This window comes from Molothrus ater, chromosome 3 (assembly GCF_012460135.2).
Source record: "Molothrus ater isolate BHLD 08-10-18 breed brown headed cowbird chromosome 3, BPBGC_Mater_1.1, whole genome shotgun sequence".
NCBI lineage: Eukaryota > Metazoa > Chordata > Aves > Passeriformes > Icteridae > Molothrus > Molothrus ater.
In genome coordinates, this window is record NC_050480.2 from 17,792,219 (window position 1) to 17,814,054 (window position 21,836).

Below are 21,836 nucleotides of genomic sequence, written 5' to 3' on the forward strand. Positions count from 1 at the left end.
AGAAGAGGAGGCCGCTGCAGTTGCTGCCCCTCTGCTCCCCACCATGCTGCAGATACCTGTCTGCTCCTCTGTCAGCTTCTGAATGCTGCCACCACAGCCAGGTGATGCCAGTGACCTGCTCTGAGGATTGAGTGAGAGCAGACAACCAGAAGTGCCACCTCATCAGACAAGCTGTCCTCACCTGTCCTTCTCTTGTCCTGAAAATGACTTCAAATACACATAAACTCAGTAAACTTCAGTACATCATCAATCCTACCATTTAAACATTTCCAATTACTGAATAATATTGTAAAAATATTATTGTATGCAAAAGACATGGCTCAGGTCAAATTTTTAAGGGCCTGCCAATACTGAGTGTGTATTTTAATCACTGTTTTCCAAGGATCAGGGCACTGTAAGAAAGCCAGACTAACTAACTAGTCAGCCATGAATGATCTGCTCCTTTCCTAAGCCACAGAGAAACATTTCTAGAATTGCCATTAAGATTAATCTACAGACAATTTTGGTTAAGGCTTAAGGGCTTAAGAAAGTTTGTTTAGGCCTCAAAGCAAAGCCTTCCATCATGCTCTAAAGACTCGCTGCTGGAAGGGTTCAACTTTGAACACTGCCACCAGTTGTGGGCAGCTCTCAGCAAGAGAGCAAGTGCTACCTTGCTGCTTTTAAGACAGAGGGGCATTAGTTGTAAATCAACAGCTTGAGAACTAGACTCAATATACATTTCTAACTAACAGAATTTAAATAAAAGCAACAAGCAGCCGCTCCTCTGGAATATGTCTATCCATTTGCAGGTAAAGTGACATTGACCAAAACTTAAAATAATGGAATCAAAAACCCAGCTGGACATACTACCTTTAATACATTTTAGGTGCACCAAAATACCCCAAATTATGTGTCTCCAGGAAACACGTGACTCCATGCAACTTTCTGAGGTGGGGATCTTAGGAAAAACTCTTGGAATACAGGCTACCAAATAAAGGGAAACAGCAAAGTCAAGAGTCCTTGGATTCAGACTACTTAGTATTCAGACAGTACTACCTAAAAGCTGTGGCCTCTCTAAGCTGTGCGTGATCTATGTCACAGGCTCTGCAGACCTCTGAGATTTTTTCTGATAAAGTGAGTGAATAAATAGTCAAAGGATAACACAGTTAAAGTGAGAGTAACTCTGCAATGGTGTCACCGGGTCCAAATTCATGAGTCTGCAGATATCTGTTATGAAATCGGATAAGCTCTCACCTTTCTTCCAGACTGTAACTTCTCCATTAATAACTTTTTATTGCAAAGGCAAGCCTTGTTTTGCACGTGGGAATATGCAACACTTAGTAGGATGGTGTCCCAGCTCACCATCATAAATGCTGCATGTAGAGGCACTTCAGGTGTTATTTGCAAAAGTGAAATTTAATACACCTTGCCAGCATGTGGAAAAAGTTTAAGGTCCAATTCAATGAAGTCAGTGTGATTCTGGCCTGCATCACCCATCTACTGCCTGTATTAAGTAGTATAACATTTTTTGTATAAATAAAATATATTCAAATTTTATCAAATTTGACATTTCTTACTGTGCTAAAATTTTTGTCATTTGTCAACCTGTATTTTTAGAGCTCTCTTAGACTAACTGCCAGGACTCCATCTGGCAATATGAGGGGTATTCTTAATTCAAAGCACTTCAAAACAATTCTCCCACATCACAAATTAAAGTGATTATGGGTGAATGTAAAAAGATGGATTTTAGTTTTCTTTAAAAACATAAACAATGAAACAGTAATTTAAAACTCCTTTATGTTACTCTATCAGCTACCTACGCAGCCCCTGGTCCTTTGTATGAGGTAGCTGCATTTCTAGTGATTGTATATTGAGCCAGGTTTAATATTTTAAAGAACTTACTGTAATTTTTTTTTAATGTTTTGTTAAACTGATCAATGTATTACCCACACTATAAAATAAATGTGATTATGACCTGAAAAACACAGATCCCAAGGACAATACAGATAACTAAGTTATATATTATATTATGTTAAATATAATTTTTTTCCCCCTGCAAATTTGAGTGAGTTGGTCTCAGATAGAAGCCCCACTCTTGGGAAGATTCTAGCTTGTAGTCTTTATTCCTGAAGAAAGCATACCAGCAACTTAAGAGCCACAAAGAGACCGCTGTCTTCTCACATAAAGTTTCTTTCCTTCCTTGAATAATCAAAGAGATGTCACTTTAAAGACTCTCTTGTAACGTGTACAAGTTACTGACAAGTTTTTTCAAGACTTTGAAAAGGCAGAAAGCTCACGTGTCATGTCTCAAGCAACATGTGTCATCACTGGCAGAACAATTCCCAAACATCCCAGCATGGATTATCCATGGAAATATCTGCATCTTCCAAATCCAGGACCATGTTACTTCCCAGAGGAAGAGCAAGCCAGTAGATGTATGCACCAGGACTTTAGTAAAGCCTTTGGTATCATTTCCCACAGCATTTTCCTGGAGAAACCAGCTGCTCATGGCTTGGATGGGTGCACTGTTCACTGAGTAAAACCTGGCTGGGTGGCCAGGGCCAGAGTGGTGGTGACTGGAGTCACACCCAGCTGGTGGCCAGTCTCTGGGGGTGTTCCTCAGGGCTCTGTGTTGGAGGCCAACCCTGTTTAATGTTAGTGATCACTTTATCAGTGATCTGGATGGGAGGAGTGAATCCTCAAATGCTTCATCCAGTTCTGGACCTCTCATTACAGTGTCAGGGCCCTCAGCCCACCTGGGCAGCTTACAGGAGAAGCACCTCACTGAGACAATCTGTGTGGTGCACAGACATCCACATCCCCATGCAACCCCAAAGCAAGGCAGGACCTCAGTAACAGGAAATTAGTTAATGGAAATTCCAGTATTTTAATGTAATCAGCTTCCCTTGGGACTTGGCCATCACTGGCAAGTCTTTGAGAGATGTCTCAGCAGGATGTAATGGTTCTTGTTAAAATTTCCTGGAGTGGAACAGAACCTACCCTTGGTTGCTCCTAGTAGCCTGTAAAAACTTAATTATTAGCATTTATTAATTTCTCTCCTGGATTTTCTAGGGATGGAGTAATGCATACCCTCATCTACCTTCATCTGTCACTGGAACCAATTCCTATTCTCTTCCATTCTTCAGGAGTTGCGCTGGCTTGGGTTTTAGAGTCTACACCTGAATTGACACACATGCAGCACACGCACACACATGGTGCTACATCCATAACTATCAAACTTATCTAAGCCAGTGATTGCTCCTTGTCCAGCTAACTGATTTGGAAAAGATAAAGCAGTTTGCAGGGAGGAAATGGCAAAGTCACAAAATATTAAGAAGCATCCATGATGTCCGTATGTCTGAGATGTAACATAAGATAAACTCCCTTTTGGTCATCAGACAACAGTACCATTTATTGTGTCTTGCACACTTTTATCCCCTTCCAAACTTCTGGGTTGGGACAGGTCATTGGTCTATATCTGTGTGTCCAGACTCTGAACCAGTAAGATGCCTGCACCCTAGGAAAGCTCCCATTGGCTGTGAGCTTCTGTCAGTCAGGCCAGAGGCTGCTCATGGAGCTGAGCTTAACTGCTTATTATAACTTGATTAATACAACTGCCACAACAAAAGGCAGATACAGCAGTGATCCTGCCCACTAGCCAAGCACATTAGTTCATTTTAATCTTTCCTAAGAGTGCATTACACCAGAACTCCTTATCTGCCCCATTTTTCTCACTGTATCAGCCTTTCAGAACATATAAATCATTATGGAAACGTAACAATAATCTCCATCACTTACATCACCGTTTCAAAACCAGTTATTAATACAAGCAATCAAAGATGGTTTCCTTACCCAGAATGCAGGATGGAAAACTGGCTTAGGGAAAAATCTCATTTTGAGCTCATCAGCTGACAAAGTTCTCTGTTCTGTAGACCCATTGGCTGGGGACCTCCCTGAAGGCCCATGTCTCAAAGCTGTGAATGACAGCTCATGTGACAGGCACTGTAGTAAGCATTACATGCTGCTTTGACAAGGTCTGACAAACTACACTCAAGCAGGTGTGGTGGGCAGAAAAAAAGCTGGACAACAGCAACAGTTCAGTTTATTTCTTATTCCCTTAAATTTCTTTAGATTGCTAGCACTGCAAGTGTTAGCTTTTAATTAATGATGTCGGTAGTGCTCAGAAAACTCTCATTACAGGCTAAAGAATCAGGCTCTAAACTGAGTGACAAGTTCCAAGGTAACTAAAACTGAGTTTTATTTTATAACTAAGAAAGAATAATACTCTTAAACTATGTAAAACTAATTTAGGTTTTTCTGCAGATTTCAACCTCTTCCAGTCACTGGAACATATAAGCACTAACATCACTACTCCCAGCCAAACCAAAGTGGTTTGTTGCATGATATGAACCTTCTGCATGCCTCCAACATGTACACTAGGACAGGATTATCCAGGCTTTTCCTCCAGTGATTCATTACACACCAAATACCTGATATCACCACCAGCCCATGAAATCTATCTTCTGTGTCTCATAAATCAACATCATCAGCATAACCAAGCAATGAAATGAAGAGAGATTTGTCATTAAGATACTCAGAAATTATGACATGCTACACCGTTCCAGCTCTCAAATCCACCCTCCTGGAGTGATAAGACCAGCAAGTATTCCCATGATTACCCACAGCTATCATGTTACTAAACCCTGCTTAGTCTTACACAGATACAACATCTGAAATCCAACATCTTGGTTGCATGGTTTAGCTCAGTATTTATAAAATATTCATCTGGGAACTTCTCCAGATAGAACACTCAGAACACAGTATTTTAATTTTTGTTTCTGAGCCTTTTGAGTTGACTTAATCTGATACTTACTGTTGGCAGTAAGTCTAGAGCCTGTGCATTAACTACGCCTTTCTCCACAGTAGATTAACTCTGTGGGAAAAAGTTCAGTATTGCAAGGCACTTCATGTCCAATTTTACAAGTCATGATTTTACATACATCTGTCAGCTGCATAAACTGTATTTTTGTTGTGATCACTGAAAAGTCAATAATGTTCACTAACTACTGCTTCCACCTGTATTCCCTGGTATGTAATGGTAAAGTCTATACAGAAACTGCCAGAAAGGCAGTTTAAAATGTTTTACTGCACTATATATACAGAAATGCAATACAGGCAGTGCAAATTATGCAGACCTCCAGGAGCTTTTCTTTAAATTTTGTTAGGATGAATAGTTAAAAATATTCCCCAAACAGGCTACCCTGCAGAGCTGGTCTGTCAAACAATTCTGAAAGAACACAGATACAGTTCTGCTGCTGTTTCAAAGTGTGCAGAAGCCTGCCAAGGCAGCAGAAGAATAAAGGTAAATGATGTACTCAGGAAATGTGCAATCTCAGTCTGCCCCAAACTGAGATTGCACATACTGATCTCACAAGCCCTGGCTTCAGAACAGGGAAGAGTTTCTTTGTAATGCTTTATTTCTTGAGATGGTTTATAAGGAGAAATCAAACACTAAAGCCCTGGAACAAAATCTAAATGAAGCATAATCCACCTTATGAGTTATAGCAAAAAAACATTCTGGACAACATCAGGTTTTACTACATGTAATGGCTTTATGAAATGTATAAATGTTATTGTTCTATAAAATACATTTTTCATTCCAAAAGGCAAATTATATTTCATATTTATTCAGGACTTTCTAGTGCTTTAAACTTACTTTTAAAAGAAAGACGCAGGATTGCCAAATTAAAGGTTTATTATAGTGTTTTTATTAACAAACTTTCATTGGAAAGTTCTGGGCGCATTAACATAGGAGGCACATTGGCTTCGATGTTTGGCATTTGACAGTCAACAGAATTGCACTTTACAGCAATTGCCTTGCCACAGCAGTGTGAACTTTCACGGCAACCCTCAGAGCGAGCCTCTCTCCCTGACCTGGTCAGCAGGTGATTTTTATCATTTTGGTCTGCTTTCAAAACTTGGTCATTCTGCAAAGAACACTGATCTATCTTGCTGTCAGCTTTCTTTTTCTGCTTTGACAGAGAGGCTTTCTTGCTTTCCACCTCGTTTGCTTCTGTACCACCCTTTTCATCACACTTACCTGTCTGCTGACAGAATCCCTTTTGATTATTTTGGACACTGTTCTCACATTCCGAGCAACGCACTATTAGAGGTGCCGCATTTCGGTAGAGGAACTGTGAGGAGCTCATCACCTTTGGAACAGTTCTTACGTTTTCCTCTGGGTTTTGATGAGCATGTGTATCTGTCCTGTTTATTCTCTGATGTGCCTGGAACTGTTGCACAGACCGGAGGAAAAAATTTTTAGGCAGAGAGTTTTGTGTCATCGTTCTTTTGAGCCTTCCCTGAAGGCAGTCGCAGTGGAGGATATGCTGGACTGGATGCACATAACCCTCGGCAGCTTGCTGTAAAGCATTTATAGGAACTACAGAGCTTTGGATCTGTACGGTCCCTGGGGAGGGAGAACACTGGTAACAGAAGGTGTCGCTTAACTGCTGACAGGAGTGCGGACTCCACTTCACTGTCACCTGTTTATATGTATCAGGACAGCTACACTGCCTGTTCTGAGAGAAAATTGGGCATATGGTGTGTTGGTCAATAGAGGTCTGGAGCACAGATGAATTAGCAACGTTTTTGATGCCTTTACTCACTTCACTATTATAGGCTGGATGCACAGGCACAGATGAGCTTTGGGGCCTGCTGCTGAAAAGCTCTGAGCAGATATGAGTTTCCCCATATGTCACTTTCTCTGCAGGGTTACAGATTCCAGTTTGTGATGCCAGAGGTTCAAGCTCATAGTGCTCATGCTCCATTTCTGGTTTTTGGCTTCTGGAGTCCATCTGGTACTTGCTAACAGGGTGGGATTTGTTTTGACTTCTGCCCCCTTGGGCTCCTGAAAAGGCCTGAGAGAAGGCATTACACCGCAGTTTTTTTGGTAGTGGGATCTGGCCACAAGTGCCCTGGGGCCCAAGGCATCGGCACATGCACTGGAAAAAGAATGTTGCGAAAGCCCAACTAATGCACATTATAAGCATCATGAAAGTGCCAAGCTGAGTGTATGCCAACACTGTCGAGGGCATCATCATTGCCCCAGCTACAAATGTAGTCAAGGCAGCCATTGCAATAGCAGAACCCATACGGCTTAAAGAAAAAATGACCTTCCCCTCTCGGTCAGGGTCAGGGGCCAAGCGATAAGCCACTCCATAATGAACAGCAAAGTCCACTGACAAGCCAACAGCCACTGAGATTGTGACAGATTCCAACACATTCAGCTCCCACCCAAGAAGAACCAGAGAACCCACTGTGACAAAAATAGTTCCAGCTATTGAAATGATTGCATAAAGGCTTATGATTATGTTCCAAGTTGTAAGAAGCATTACGCTAAATGCAACGGCAACTGAAAGGCCCATGGCAATCAGAGTACCATCAGAAAGACTGTCCTGAAGATCATAAAATTCAAGGTTACTCACAAACCAACCATTGCTAAGACCTTCAGGAGCAGAACTAAGCTCACTTGAAATCCATGAGTCCACCTCTTTGTAGAACTGATGCATTTTCTCATAAGCCAGTGTGAAGAGGTAGGTGCTTTGGAATTCTAACACCACTGCCCTGATGGTATCATTAAGGTCAAAGCGAGGTCCTGGGGTTTTGCTATCTAAATGGTACCCTGTGCTTCTTTCTAGCTCCATTATAGCTCTCTTAATACATAATTCAAAAACTTCTGGTTTGTATGGAAAGGTCCAGTGGCTGCAGCAGGGGTAAAGAGATGGCTCATCACAGTCTTGATTCTCCATCCATTGCTTAAATGTTTCAATGAAGCAGCTTGTGAAGTCTTGTTCTTCTGTCTGATAAAAAAAGGTTTGATTTCTTAACTTTTGACAGAAACGTAAAATCCAAACCTGCGAAGCTGGGCTAGCAATATTAAAACTGGTATCTAGCTGCAGCTCTCCTTTGCTTTTAGGGTTTAAAGGGTCACCATTATCCTCAGGTGTGACACCCCAGATTACGGTAATCGGCATGTGGAGCTCTTCTCCGTGGTGGACACGTTCAAACATAAAAAGTTTTTTGTATTCTGCATCATATCGTTCAAATGGGTGAGAAGACCTAAACACCTGAAACTCTGAGAGCTCCAATGACGGCAATTTCATCTTTGGATTTACACACACGATATATGCTCCACCAATTGTTAAGGCAAGGAACCAGAAAAGCCAAATATACCGAAATTTGATAACAATGCATGGCAAAACTTTCTCAAAAAATATCCTGGATGCTTCTGAGACTGCAAAAATAATCTTGTGGAACATTTGGCACAACACTGTCCAGCAGTTTTTGTTGTTGCATACCCTCTGCTGAGGTTTCTTAAAGCAACTGAAAATATTGACAAGGTATCGTTCATGTAATACAACTACAGCAGGCAGCCATGTAACCATCAAAACATAATTAACCAGAATGGCAGTGCCAGCATAAACACCGAAACACCTGATTGCTGTGATATTGCTGACGTAATTAGCATAGAAGGCAGCAGCGGTTGTAAAACTCGTGACAAACATGGAAAGAGCAGCGTGTTGCAATGTGATGCTCACTGTCTCAGAGGTGCCAGCATGAGGTTTATCAAACTTTGTGTAGTTCCAAACATCACATAAGACAAAAGCATCATCTGCTCCAATCCCAACAAGGATAATCAATGCCGTGAGATTCATGAATGGGAAGAACTCAAAATTAAACACTACCCGATAGAGAAAATAAGAAATAATCAAGGAACTAATTATTGCAAACATAGTCATTAACGTGATAAACATGGACTTGGTGTACACACACATAACTAACAGGACAATTACAATGGCTATGGCAGGATACACAGTATCCATCAACAGATAATCTTGAAACAATCTATGTTTTATTCCGAACTCAATCCCCATGATGGTTGTTACACCATCAGAAGCATTCCAGTTCTCAAAGTTATCTAGGTAAATACTCATCATGCTTTCCCCTTTCTCAGTGGGAGAGAAGAGCATGCTGTATTTTAAAGCTGGTAATACATAGTCAGCTGTCTTTGGGCTTAAGAAATCCTTGTCCACTAGATAGTGAAGGATCTGGTAAACAGCATTGTACTTGGTACATTTTCGAGGCACGTTTGTACACTTGAGTTGGTCCTTCCTTTTGGCATTCATGTCCCAGCAGTCCGGCCCCAGGGTTCCGTTGTAGTAGTATTTGGCACAAGTGCGAAGCAGCTTTAGGGTGTGAGAGACATCCCGTTCGACAATTTTCTGACATGATGACCTGTTGTTTAGAATAGCAATATAGTTGCCCAGTGTCCAGCTGGGACAGCATGAAGCAGCAGTGGCTCTCTGGCAGAGATCACCAAACTGGGAATGGGATCTGATCTGTATAAAGACAGGGAGGCAAATCCAATTTAAAGTAACAGTCTGAAACATTCAGTAACCAAAAAAAAAACCAACCCAAAAAATTTCTTTAAATTATGAAAATTCAGTTTACGTTAATATTTGCTGTTAACATATTAAATTCTTATTTCCACATACACTGCTTTTGACCAGTATCCTCTTACATGCAGCAGACTAAACCAGCCAGTATACAGACTTGTCACAGTGGCACAGAATTGGCAAAAGTGTTAAAGAGTATTATTTGAAGATCCACTGAAATGTTTTATTTCTTTCCAGTCTGAGATCTGTTAACTCTCTTCTCATGCTATACTCCTGAGAATAAACAATCAGCCATACATCAGTGAAGTTTCATTCTGCTTGTAATCATATCCTGAAGTTCCTAGGAGAGGCAAGGACTTACCATCCTGAAAGGAAGGATGTGACAGCTTTACCATAACTTTCATCACCTGATCTCTCTCTTCTACAACCCTGATTTTATTAATCTCTTTTAGCTCTTGTACAGCTGGCAGGCACTGTCCCCAAACAGCTCTGCCTGCTACCCAGGCACTGCATGTCCCTAAGTCATGCAGGTTTTCCAAAGCACAAGGTAATTCCACTGTCGTGAAGCACCCCAAAATAACAGGTCATGCCTCTGAACACTGCACCCACAGTGCACAGCACGTTCTGGTTAAAGATACTCCTCAACCAAGTGAGTCTTAATCCCTTATGGGGATATTTTTCTTTCACTTCCAGAATACTCCAGATTTAGTTGAAGACAGTAAGAGCACGACTTAGCTAAATGACCTCAAGACACTTCTAAACAAACTGAAAGTAACTATAAACCAGAAATGAAACTCTAACAAGGTTAGATCAGGGAAATTCTCTCAAGATGAGAAAACTCAATCTTTGGAGAGCACGAGGAATAAAAGTCTCCAAAGCCAGAACTTCTGTTATATGTGACAAAGTAGAATTAGCCCTTCAAATAGTTAAGATATATGTCAAAGTTATGTTTTGATCAAGTTACACTGAATATTACACATATTAATACAGTCACATAGATAAAGCCATGTTCTTCAGATTTTATAGGAGTGCATCCTGAAACAGTTGTCCATGTATGCTTTAAATTTAAGTGATCTGAAAGAAACCACTTAGCCTCTTTTTTCTTTTTTCTTCAGCAAAATTGCTCAGGCTTATTATTAGCAATCCTTCATAATGCAGACCAAAAAATACACTTGGGAATTCTCTCAGCAGTTATAAAAGCTTTAATATGGACCAAATTTTGTCAACCAGTTTCTGAACAATAACAAATTGGCATTCCAAAAAACCAGGATAATTCAAATTTGATTGTTTCCAGATAAAAACTCTCACACATGCAAACTCGGGAAAAACTGAACAATCAACTAAATAAAAGGAAGCACTGGAATAGCATATCTGTGTTTTTCATGGCACATCTCCAGGTTAGTCCTATGAGGATGTAATAGGCAAACTGGGAGGAAAGGATTGATTTGTTTTCTCTATGTATTCAGGTTCAAGATGGGACCATGACATTTATACACTGTTCTACGCTTGCTGCAGGCCATAAACATTCACTGTCAAAGTAACTGCTGGCAAAGATAAAGTAACATGAGGTGGTAGCTGGAAATTAAAAAGTAAAATACAAAATTTAGCTCCTGATAGTTCATTAAAATACTACGTTAAATGTTAATAGATTGTAGCATTGGGCTTTGTTGGTGATCCAAAGGAACTGGAAAGGTCATTCTGGTGTTTCCAGACCTGCTCTGTCCCTGGCACCACTTCAATTTACTTTGGAACAAGTAAGAAATGAAACTCTGCAACCTGCACACATCAGTGGGCAGATCTGCCCAAATGGCTCTCTGCAGGGACAGAGAATCACAAATCCACTGCTGTGGGGAAGCAGTCTTAAGACCTAATATACAGTCATTAAAGTTAATAAAATAGCTGTTTACAGTTTATATGGAAAACATTCTGCAATTAACAGGTGGAAAAAAAAAGCTCCTCTTATCCAAGAAGTAAAAAAATTGGAACACCTCCCATAACTATTTTGTATATAAAGTTTCCATGATGATTATACGACTTGCATATGCTGAACAGCTGCAGGGTAGAGCCCCTAAATGTCAGTAAAACCTATAGTTAAAGTAGTTTCAAGCAGATGGGAATACAATTAATACATAGAGGATATGCTGTTAGTCCCATACTAAAGCCAATACTAGTTGGTGCTGATATCCTGCTTATCATCAGAAATTTTTCTGATGATAAGCAGGATATCAGCACCAACTAGTGCTGATATACATAAATTCATTTATGTACATTCATTTATATACATAAATTCAAAGGTTTGCACTTCCAGCACTAGTGCTGATATACATAAATTCATTTATGTACATTCATTTATATACATAAATTCAAAGGTTTGCACTTCCAGCAAGGAGCGCCTGATTTTCCTGTCTTTGAATACAGAAAGCTTTTCCACTTAATTCAACAGAACTGTGGCTCTGAACAAGCATGAGCTCAAAACCAAAAATAACTACAGCCAGAAAAGAGTCTGTAAGACCAGAAGGTCACCAAAGTCATAGATTTTTTTGTTATGACTGCAGTGCAAGTCAGCATCCTCTGCCTCCCTAGGGACTGGCTGCTAGCAGAACTTAGCATTTAAAAGTGGGACATAATCACAGCACTTTGTGAGTTCTAAGAAGTGTCAGATGTACTTAAAAATTGCCAGAAAGTGTTCAAATAATTTAAAATGTTATTTATAAGTAACAAGCATTTAAAAAGAAACTATGAAAAAAACTTCATCCCTTTCTGAGCCCTGAGTATCTAATTTTTAAAATAAATTTATATGCACAGACCAGCAAAAATACCAAAACCTAACCATACTCGTTTTTCCATACTAACTAGCTAAAAATCAATGCTGCTACCATGATGCACTGTTGTTCTGCTCAGCTGAGGCCTTGAATTACTTTATTCCTAAGTAATTTACAAAGAAAGATCTGCAAAGTCATTATTTACAACAAAATTTTTTATAAATATCTACACAGTTGTGGGTGTAGATGATGCATCAAACATTTCATTTTCTGAAGTGTTCTTATTTCAAAGGAAGAGTTGGTTTTATAGGCCTTGTTTGTTGTAGTAAAGTAGTTTCATCCTTCCCTCAGAAGGTACAGCCGTATTTGATATAATACATTTTTATCAAGGTGAGCAGATGAGGAGGAACAAAAGAAACAATTCTCAGTAGTAATGTAATCATTGGAGAGATTCTCTTCAGAGGTAATTAACCATCCTCTGTTAAACAGAATGATGTTTTTTAATTCAGACTGCATTGCTTTGCAACGATCTGCACTACCTGGGATTTACCTGCATCAGCTGCCTGTGCAACTGAACCTCTCTACAGTAAATGCACAGATTTAGCATCTCCTTCCTCACTCAGCCTCAATTTTTACCCTTGTTAAAGGTTATTCTCCCCTGGATCTCCTGATTGAACTAGTGATGTGATGACTCCCTAGCTCAGCTCATTCAAAACTGAGCTGGGCTGCTTTAGATCCTGTACTCTTGCTCACCTGGCTCGTTCTGATTGCAAGAAAAAAGGGATAAAACCACATGAGCCATCCTGTCAGTGCAATCATCTCTGATGGGGAAATACGGAAGATTTAACAAGCATGTGAGGACAAAACTCACTTCCAACAAGGGAGTCAACCAGGACAAAATGCCTGTCAGCAGACTGCCAAGGGAGATTCATTATACAACGTTCCACTACAGTTCAACATTTTAAGCCAGCAAATGACGGCTGTTGTAGAGAAAACAGTTTGGGAATTTGCTAAATTAATACAGTTGTCTAATAGGCAATGATCAATCCAATAATGAAAATATATCCTATTAAATAAATGAGAAATATGAATTAAGTTGTCTATGATTATTTTTGTTTCGGAGAAGAGCAAAGTGGAAATAATTTGTTCAGTATTAACAGATGAAAAACATATTGCTTCATTTCCATGCAAAGTCATCAGTACGTGAACCAAAAGTTCATTGTTACTCAGTTCAAAGGAGTTTGCTCCAGCAAGTGACAAGCTTCTATTTTACAGATAAAGTAAAGTTTAAATGAAAATTACTATCTCTAGCTATTTTACCTAAGTTCCTTTGCTGTCCATTTAACAGCCTATTCTAAACTAACAAAAAGAAATTAATTTGAGTGATCCACTGGGTGTCAGAGAAAAATGCATATATTATGAGACTATAGTTAGTTCACCTGGAGGTGAAAACACAAGAAAAATCAATTATTTGCTGGGACCCAAGAACAAAACTCCATAGAATAATATTTTATAAGGAAACACACAGTAAAAGTTAAGATCATTCTTTCCTGAAGCAACCTTATTCTACCCAAATCTGGATGCTATTAGTAGAAAACTCAAAGAAATTCCCCAATATATAACCTGATCTACAAATTGAAAGTTGTTTTTTGACAGCATGTACATGCTGACTGATCATTTGACAGAAGTTGAACCACATAAAGTCCTCTCATATGCTACTGGATGGCAGTGGGCAGCAAACCAAAGTTTCAAATATATGCTCTGTATTTGCAAGTGAAACAAATGCCAAATTGACTTACCCTCAAATTGTCTACATTGCACATTGACTTAATTGCATTCAAATTCCATAAATTCTCTCCTTCTGTTGATGTAAACACCACTCGTGAATAGCGATCACCTGGAATTACAGAAGGGGGTTTTTACGGATTGTTTGGGTGGGCCTGGTATCAAAGGCTGAGGCAAAATCCCACCATTCAAATGGCACATGGGAAATCTTTGTCGAGCCATGGGAATTCACCTCCTTTTCAAGATGACCTGTTTATCTGTAACACTCACTCCACGTGAAAGTTTCCATTTCCTTAAGGAGCTTACAGTAAATATGGCATCTTCAATACTACACACCACTCAGAAGCTCTACAGACTTCCATTCAAGCAAACTATCTTCTGAAATATGACAAACAAAAATCAGAAGATCTAATCAGCAAACTATTAAATCTTGGCACAGTATAATGGCAGTACACTGATAACAGTAATCAAAGGCTGATTTAGTATGTCATTTGGGAATATAAATAATAATTATAAAGCTGTTTCTACAAGAATGTTTTTGCTTTAGAAGCAAATGACTGCAGTGGAAATTGTTGTGACATCCTTGAGGCCATTTTCAAGAATTCCACAGTTTAGAAACATGGAGCTTAAATTACAAATTAAATCATATTTATCAGAAGACAGATTTAGGAAAGCAAATAATTACTTAGTGGCAATGAGATCTGTCTGCAGAGCTCACAAGGGAAACAAATATACAAACACAAATATACACAACTGTTTAACACAGTATGGTACTCTGGGTTAAGAAACATGATCACATTAATTAAAGTATTCCAAAAACCCAAAAGGCTGAATTTTCCCCCACTGCTGTGAAGCTGCAGAATTTTTGCCTTCCACAAGGCTGCAATGAAAAGACTCAGGGGCAGTGCTTTATGATCTCCAACGATGCTTTACGATCAAGGGAACTGAAATCTAGAGGTCCTGCAGCAGACAAAGAAAGATACCAGGAATGACAAAAGTGTGTCAAGAGGAAATCAACTGTTTTCTTTACATAATGGACTGGCAAATTTTCCCAGAGAAATGCAATTCCTTCATGACTGTCACAAACTGAGACTATGCAGAAACAGCAGAGGAAAGGAAGAGAGTGAGACTGTGTAGAACAGCAGCCTGGATAAGAGGAGTCAATTCTGCTTCAAGAATGCTCAGCAGAGTACCAAGTACATTTTCTGTCCCTCACTCATGATATGGTTAATGGTTAATGGTTAATGTGGTTCTGTTCACAGAAGCAGAAATGATGACGTTGCTCCCATCCTCTCACTTAAATGTAAGACTATACTGCAATTGAAAAAAAAGAATAAAAGTCTGTTTTTCACTCTGGTTTTCCCTGGTCATTGCTCTCTTAGACCAAGTAATCTAAACAAAAAATTTCACAATTGTGTTTTTGTGCTCTGTTATCAATCCTCACATGTGGAAATAGCCACAAAAGAGCTCAGGTCCTTCTATGAATAGAGGCAAGATCTACATCTCTCTGTCAGAACAGGACTTATCAAAGTTCTGCAGTGTGCCTTGTAAAAAGTCAAAAGACTTTTGTCTTTTTTGTCCTCTAGTTTAACTTAGTCAGCTTCATAGCCTACAGTGCTTTAAGGTGGGGACATTTTATTTTTATTTCTGTTTCTTTGAGGGGGATGTTTTCTTCATTGGGTTTTTTGTGTCTATTTTTTTTTTCCATACATAAACCCCTACATTCTGTACAAAATACAATTGGTGGATGCCTTTAGGACATACACAGGAAAAGTATTTTGATTTAGATTTTTTAGAATTAAGTTAATGGCATGGACAAAACATAACTTCTTCCCAAACGTGAATTAAGAACTAGATCTCTAGCCACACACAAAACACTGATTTTACAATGTTCAGTACTATCAAGAACTAATAAAATTCCTTACAGGAAATGGAAACATTTAAAGGAAGCACTTCAAGTAAATACAGTTTTTTTTCTGAGAAAGAGTCAGTAGAATGGAACCAATAAGGCAAATCTTTAAATAATTCTGAAAGTGACTTTGAAACATTTCAATCCAATTTTACCAAGATTTCTGCGCGGTGAAAGAAGGTATTTATTGTGTTTATATATTACGTTAAAAAAACTTCCTAATATGGCATACAATATACAGAAGAGTTCAGAAAACTCTGAACTCAGAAGTTTTTAGCTTTACTTGTATAATTTCTCCACTTACTTGGAATATCACAGAAAAAGGTATCCTTGTGGAAGTTCCAGTCTGCTTGCCTCTTCTCTCTTTCATAGTGGTCATCTGACCATCTGTCATCTTGATGACTAAACCAGAACAAAGGGTTTCACTTTACCTTAGCAAAGAAATCATTAAAAGAAGCACCATCCAAACAAGTCACACAGTTTAACAGCTCTTACACCTGAGAAAACATATTTTTACCAATGTGATTTTGGGATACAAAAACTGAAACAATAATTTAATTTTTTCTTTAAATTAAGAGACTTCAAATGAAAGGACATTGAGTCCAGTACCAAAAATATCCATAGAGAAAAGTACAATTATACATTTTTTAAAAAAGCTTGCAGTGGGAAATATCTAGCCTGGTATGAAAGGCCTTAAATACTGTAGAAAATTAGATTCTGTATTTATTGAAATCAGTGGCAGTATATATTTTAACTTCAGAGCGTACTGGTGAAAGCATGATGTACATACAAAACCACCAATAAAACAAAATTTACTTTTTTATTATAAAGTCTTACCTTTTAGCTTGCTCATCTGCATATTTGAAAGGGTAGTTTGCAAGTGTTGCTTTGTACCCTGTGTTTTTCACCATGTTGTTCCATGTGACCAGTTTCTGTCCTATGGCTGTCCCTCTGGGTTCAAAACCCTAAGGGGAGAGAAGCACAAAATTCCACTAATGCTTTTCATTCTTCAGCTCAAACAGGAGAGTGGAAACACGATCAAAGTGATGGATTGCTTTCACTATGAAGCATAATTACTCCAGGCATCTACTTTTAGAAGTAAAATACTTCATGACAAAATAATGACTGATTGTTGAGAGTGACGAGGGATTAAGAATTCTTGCCTGTCCTACTGCTCTCCCTGAGAAGAGATGATTTAGTCCATCCAATGTTCAACACTTGGTTTTCAGAGGAAGGGCATTCTACAAAGTACTCTTCTGTATCTCAATAATCACTCTTAATTAAGAATAAGGCAAATATTTAAATAATTTTAAAAGTGACTTTGAAACAATTTTAACAACTTGGCTCTTTTCCAGAAATATTCATTAGATATGGATTTGTAGGTACACATTCTATACTATAAATACCAATAACTTACAGGAACAGTTTATTTTTATTTGAAGATAATGATTAAATGCCATATTTTCAATTAAAAAAATCCTGAAAGCTACTCATGCTTAAGACAACTCGTAAAAGTAAAAAATTAGTGCAATATTTAATAGAATCTGATAAAAAGAACTTTTATCCTTTCAATATGGCTATCACTTTATCCTCAGAAGGGACTTAGAATACCCTCTCCTTTAACAGATCCTGGCCTTCTTTGAAACCTGATTTAGAACGTATGGTCTGTGCTGTACATCTAAAACTGGGATGAATTTACATTATTCAATCTGAAGCAGTTCTGTTGAAGGACACATGATCTTAGCAAAATGCAGAGGGCATGGAAACTAGCGGGTAATATTCTTTGATGGCAACTGCAGCTTTGTATTATCATTTGCTGCTCCAATGTCAAGATTTAATACTGTATCAATTGCTGTATTTGCATTTGCTGTTTACTGGTTCCAATGGAAAACATGGCAAACGAAAAATACTTATTTGACAGGACAACTGATGGGTATTGACTTACCAGCAGTGGATCAGAGAAATCTGGAAGATCTGGAACTAATATTCCCACGAGTGCACACACCACTATGAGCACAGTGCACATGCCCAGGACCACCACAGGCCAGTCAGCGATGAGCGCAGCATAGCTATGGAAGAGGAGCAGGGAGAGGTGCTACAGCAACAAAAGCTGCCCACAGAACTAACCTATACTTCTCTCAAGAGCTTTTCAGATCAGACTATTATTTTTCCCCAGGATTTGGACAAAAAATGCAAGCTTATCCATGATTGCAAGCCACTAGAAAAAGGTGATTTGTCAAAAATTTAGTGAGAGAAAACGTGACTACTTGGGATATTTTTAAAAATTAAGCATTTTGAGAAAAATATCCAAGAAAGAAAAAGATCTGTTTTAAAGTAGAACCCAAAGAAAACACTTCCTCTCTTTTTAAAATAGTCATTAAAAAATATTCAAACCCTACATCCATGAAATCTGTTATAGTTCAAAGATCCAAGGGGTTGGCAAGATGATATATAAACTAACGTTAACTGTCTAGTCTTACAGCATAACATCCATCCTTGGATTTCAACACCTAGTTCATTCTAAATTTTATGACTGGAAGAATTATTATATGCAAACCTAATTTTCATTATTTTTGTAAAATATTTTTATTTTTGTTAATTCAAGAGAAATGTTCAGAAAATTAAGTGAAATAAAGAAATCTTCATTTCTAAATGATTTTTCTTACAATAAAGAATTGAATTCATAGAGTTTATGTTTCAAAAGCAACACTGTTTAATACTGGGAGCAAAGAGAGTATATGAAGTCCCATAAAGGCATTAGAAAAGTAATTACAGGCTATGAATCCTTCTATACAAATGGTCTCTGTAAACATTAAATATTGATCAAGATCTCCACTCTTATTTCCTCCTCAACTTCAAGCAGCATAACATGAAAGTTTACTGCAGAGAGCTCCTTTATTTATTTCTACTGTCTTGAAAGATTATGGCTCTTTTTCAGTTTTAAGAGCAACTTGTTAATTAATCACAATACAATTATCATCTTGACCGAAATTTTCTGTCCTGCTGCTAAGAAGGGAGGGATTGTCCATCTCCCCACTCCAGGTTCCCAGTGGGTTCCAAGTGCTCTGACTGCAAAATCAATGGCATATGCAAGCTTATTCCTGTTTTTCCATAGCATGTGGAAATAGGCACCTCTAGGGGTCTAAGTACAGCGTTGAGGAGCAAAGAAATCCAAAGCACTGGGTGTTTCTCCATTTCCCATTAAGTAAACATGGAATAATTCTGACATGTTCACACAAGAAGTTAATTAGCAAAAGCTTGAAAAGCAATCTGAAGTCAAAATTTTCATTAAAGTCAATCACAAAGGGGGAGCTTGCCAAATGAGCAATTGTACAAAGTAGAAGTGAAGTAAATGACCTAATAGAATTTTCCTATTTATAGGACCAAATGTTTTTCTAAACTCCAAGCTAGACTGACTAGTTATTACAGACATTTGCTCTGAAGTCATAAAGTTATACCCAAAAGATTTATTTGCCTATTTATCACTAGTGCCAGATTTACCACTTTGACATGTTGTCTCTACAGTTCCATTCTCAGCTGAGCACTCTTAAATTGGGTAAATTCTTTCAGCTATAAAATAAACTCTGTCCTAAGTGTTTAATGTGATAATAAGCCACATACAGAAAACAGTGAAGGGCTTGTTTACACCTGCAAATTTCTCTTGTTTCTTTTACCACATACTGAAATAAAGATAAGCAAAGCTGACCTTGGCTGACAAGAGGACTGACCACTCTATTTTTAATTTTACCTGTCTGAGCATTATTTATGCTGCTGAGGGCTCCAGCTCCAACCAACCAAGTTGCCTAAAACCAGCCTCAACCCCAACCCACTGTACATGGCTAAAGAAATGGTGGGTTTTGAATTTTTTTATTCAAAGCTATAATTTAATTTAAAAGCTATAACATGAGTTTAATTACTTTTTTTTTCTCTGTGAGGAGGAAGCCACCACCCTGACAGATTGGGCATAAATGACCACTTGACTGAAAATGCTTAAATCAATTCCTCAGTGGAGGAATCACATTGAGAAAGGATATCCTTAATGCTAAGAATATTCTCTAGTACTTTTCTAAATCAGTACATAACCTCCCACTTTTGGATGCCTAATTAAAACTATTTTTTGTTCGTGCAATGACCTAGACATACAGCCACACTTACAACTTCTTGGTTTTGTTTCATCCAAAATATTCCAGCACTGAATGATGAACTCATATAAGTTTGACACTGAGTGAAATACCATTTTTATGCCATTTTTCACTATTTTCAGTCTGTTAGAATGGTACTAATTTTAGCTAGCTATGTACCATTAAAATGTAGCATTCACTAATTTATTTCTTCCTGATGTGTTTCACACACCTAAAAAAGGTTTGATTTGTTTTTAGTAGTTTTTTTTTTTTATTCATGTTCTAAGTAACTCAAAATGTTTAGGAGATACAGTAATTCAATCTATATTTAGCACTACTAAAAGCACCACTGCTATAAAGCAATTTGTCTAAAGGTGATCCATGACCTCAAATATTTTCTTTGAAAGGAGAAGGTAAAAAAGAGAATGTTTAGGTTCTTTTCCCATTTTAAGCATACTATGTGGCTAGTGAAAAACTTTTCAATTCAGCTCCTATATACATATGTTCTCAGGTGCAACCACTCCTCAGGTTTGTACAGAGACATAAATGTACCATATATAGTTTTTGTATTGTAAAAAGGTCACTATTAACAATAGATATTTGTGTGACCCAAATCATATCAACACACAGATTTCTGTAACTCAAATACTTACATATTATATGACATTTAACAAACAGACTTGCTCTTTACTGAAAGCAAATCCTAAAGACGGACTATTGTCCATCTTTGTGGACAATAGTGTTTTTAATAAATAAACTCCAACAATTGTGTTTTTAATGTCTTTTCACTTGAGATCGTTTCTTGTTGCCATTCTGATGCACTGTTTTAGATACAATGGTCTGTTATTTTCTCTGACCGTGCCATTCTACGGAGCCTATAGAATCCAAGCCCAGTGTTCTAGATTGCATGGGGGTTTAGAAGAATTAAAAACTACTATGACAAAATTTTCAGAACTTATCTGTCAGGTTTGTTTATCACTATTGATGATACAACCAAGCCACTTCTCAGAGCAACCCTTAACCAAGAAAGTACTGAGGCATGGAGTATCCAGGCACAGATTGTAATAAAAAAGCCTAAAATAGTTGAAAACAAGAAGCATTTAAATCTGCATAGATTTTAAAATTCTGGCCTAGTACTAATGAGGAGACTGCTTTTCTGTCTGTAAATGGAGCCTAAATTTGGATATCCTGCATGTTCTATCCCCTTCCTGCTACTGTAGGATTCACAGATGTGTTTTTATGGATGTAAAAGAACTTGGCCCTGGCTCCTTGTTTCAGAGTTTATTTAGGGACCCATTGCAGATCAATTCTTCTAAATGTGGTTTGACTTTGTTGATAGTATCTGGTTTCCCATGGCAGTTGCAGAAGTTTACTACCCACTGCCTAAAGAAAAACTTTTAAAGTCTGATTTAATTTGAATGCTTATGTTTTTTCTTTGAATATTCCTTATTCTTGCTTTGTTTGGGGAATAACAGTTTTGCCATCACCTCATCTACCACCTTTATAATTCCACAAACTGCAGCTGTGACAGCACTGAACCTTACCTTTTTGGTAACTTCAATGGTCTGGTTGGCCTGAAAGAAGAGAAAAAAGAGAGTAATTGAGAATGCATGAAATATGCATGCACACACCAATTAGTTTAATTATTCTCATACGTAAGAAAATAAATTATAAAAATCAGATATTTTAGGATATGAATTATTTTGAAAGGCCTACAGTCATATTCAATTGAGTCTTTGCAAACAAGTAGTTCAGAGAACAATTACAGCTACAGGCAGCTGGGTTTTCAAAAGTGGAATTTTGTGCAGCTGATTTTTGGGAT

At 38.0% G+C, this 21,836-nt stretch overlaps 1 protein-coding gene across 3 annotated transcripts in view; it reads right to left on the bottom strand.

Moving 5' to 3' along the window:
* Positions 1-5,724: 5,724 nt before the first annotated feature.
* DISP1 (dispatched RND transporter family member 1) overlaps positions 5,725-21,836 on the bottom strand; it is a 93,923-nt gene continuing 77,811 nt past the window's right edge. For all 3 annotated transcript variants that reach the window (XM_036404620.2, XM_036404621.1, XM_036404622.1), the window contains exons 3-8: positions 21,559-21,588; positions 17,839-17,962; positions 16,731-16,858; positions 16,198-16,295; positions 13,999-14,096; positions 5,725-9,380 (exon numbers count right to left, since the gene is read on the bottom strand). In XM_036404620.2, the coding sequence (XP_036260513.1) occupies positions 5,736-9,380; positions 13,999-14,096; positions 16,198-16,295; positions 16,731-16,858; positions 17,839-17,962; positions 21,559-21,588 (4,123 nt within the window). In that variant the 3' untranslated portion in view covers positions 5,725-5,735. The remainder of the gene's footprint in view (positions 9,381-13,998; positions 14,097-16,197; positions 16,296-16,730; positions 16,859-17,838; positions 17,963-21,558; positions 21,589-21,836) is intronic.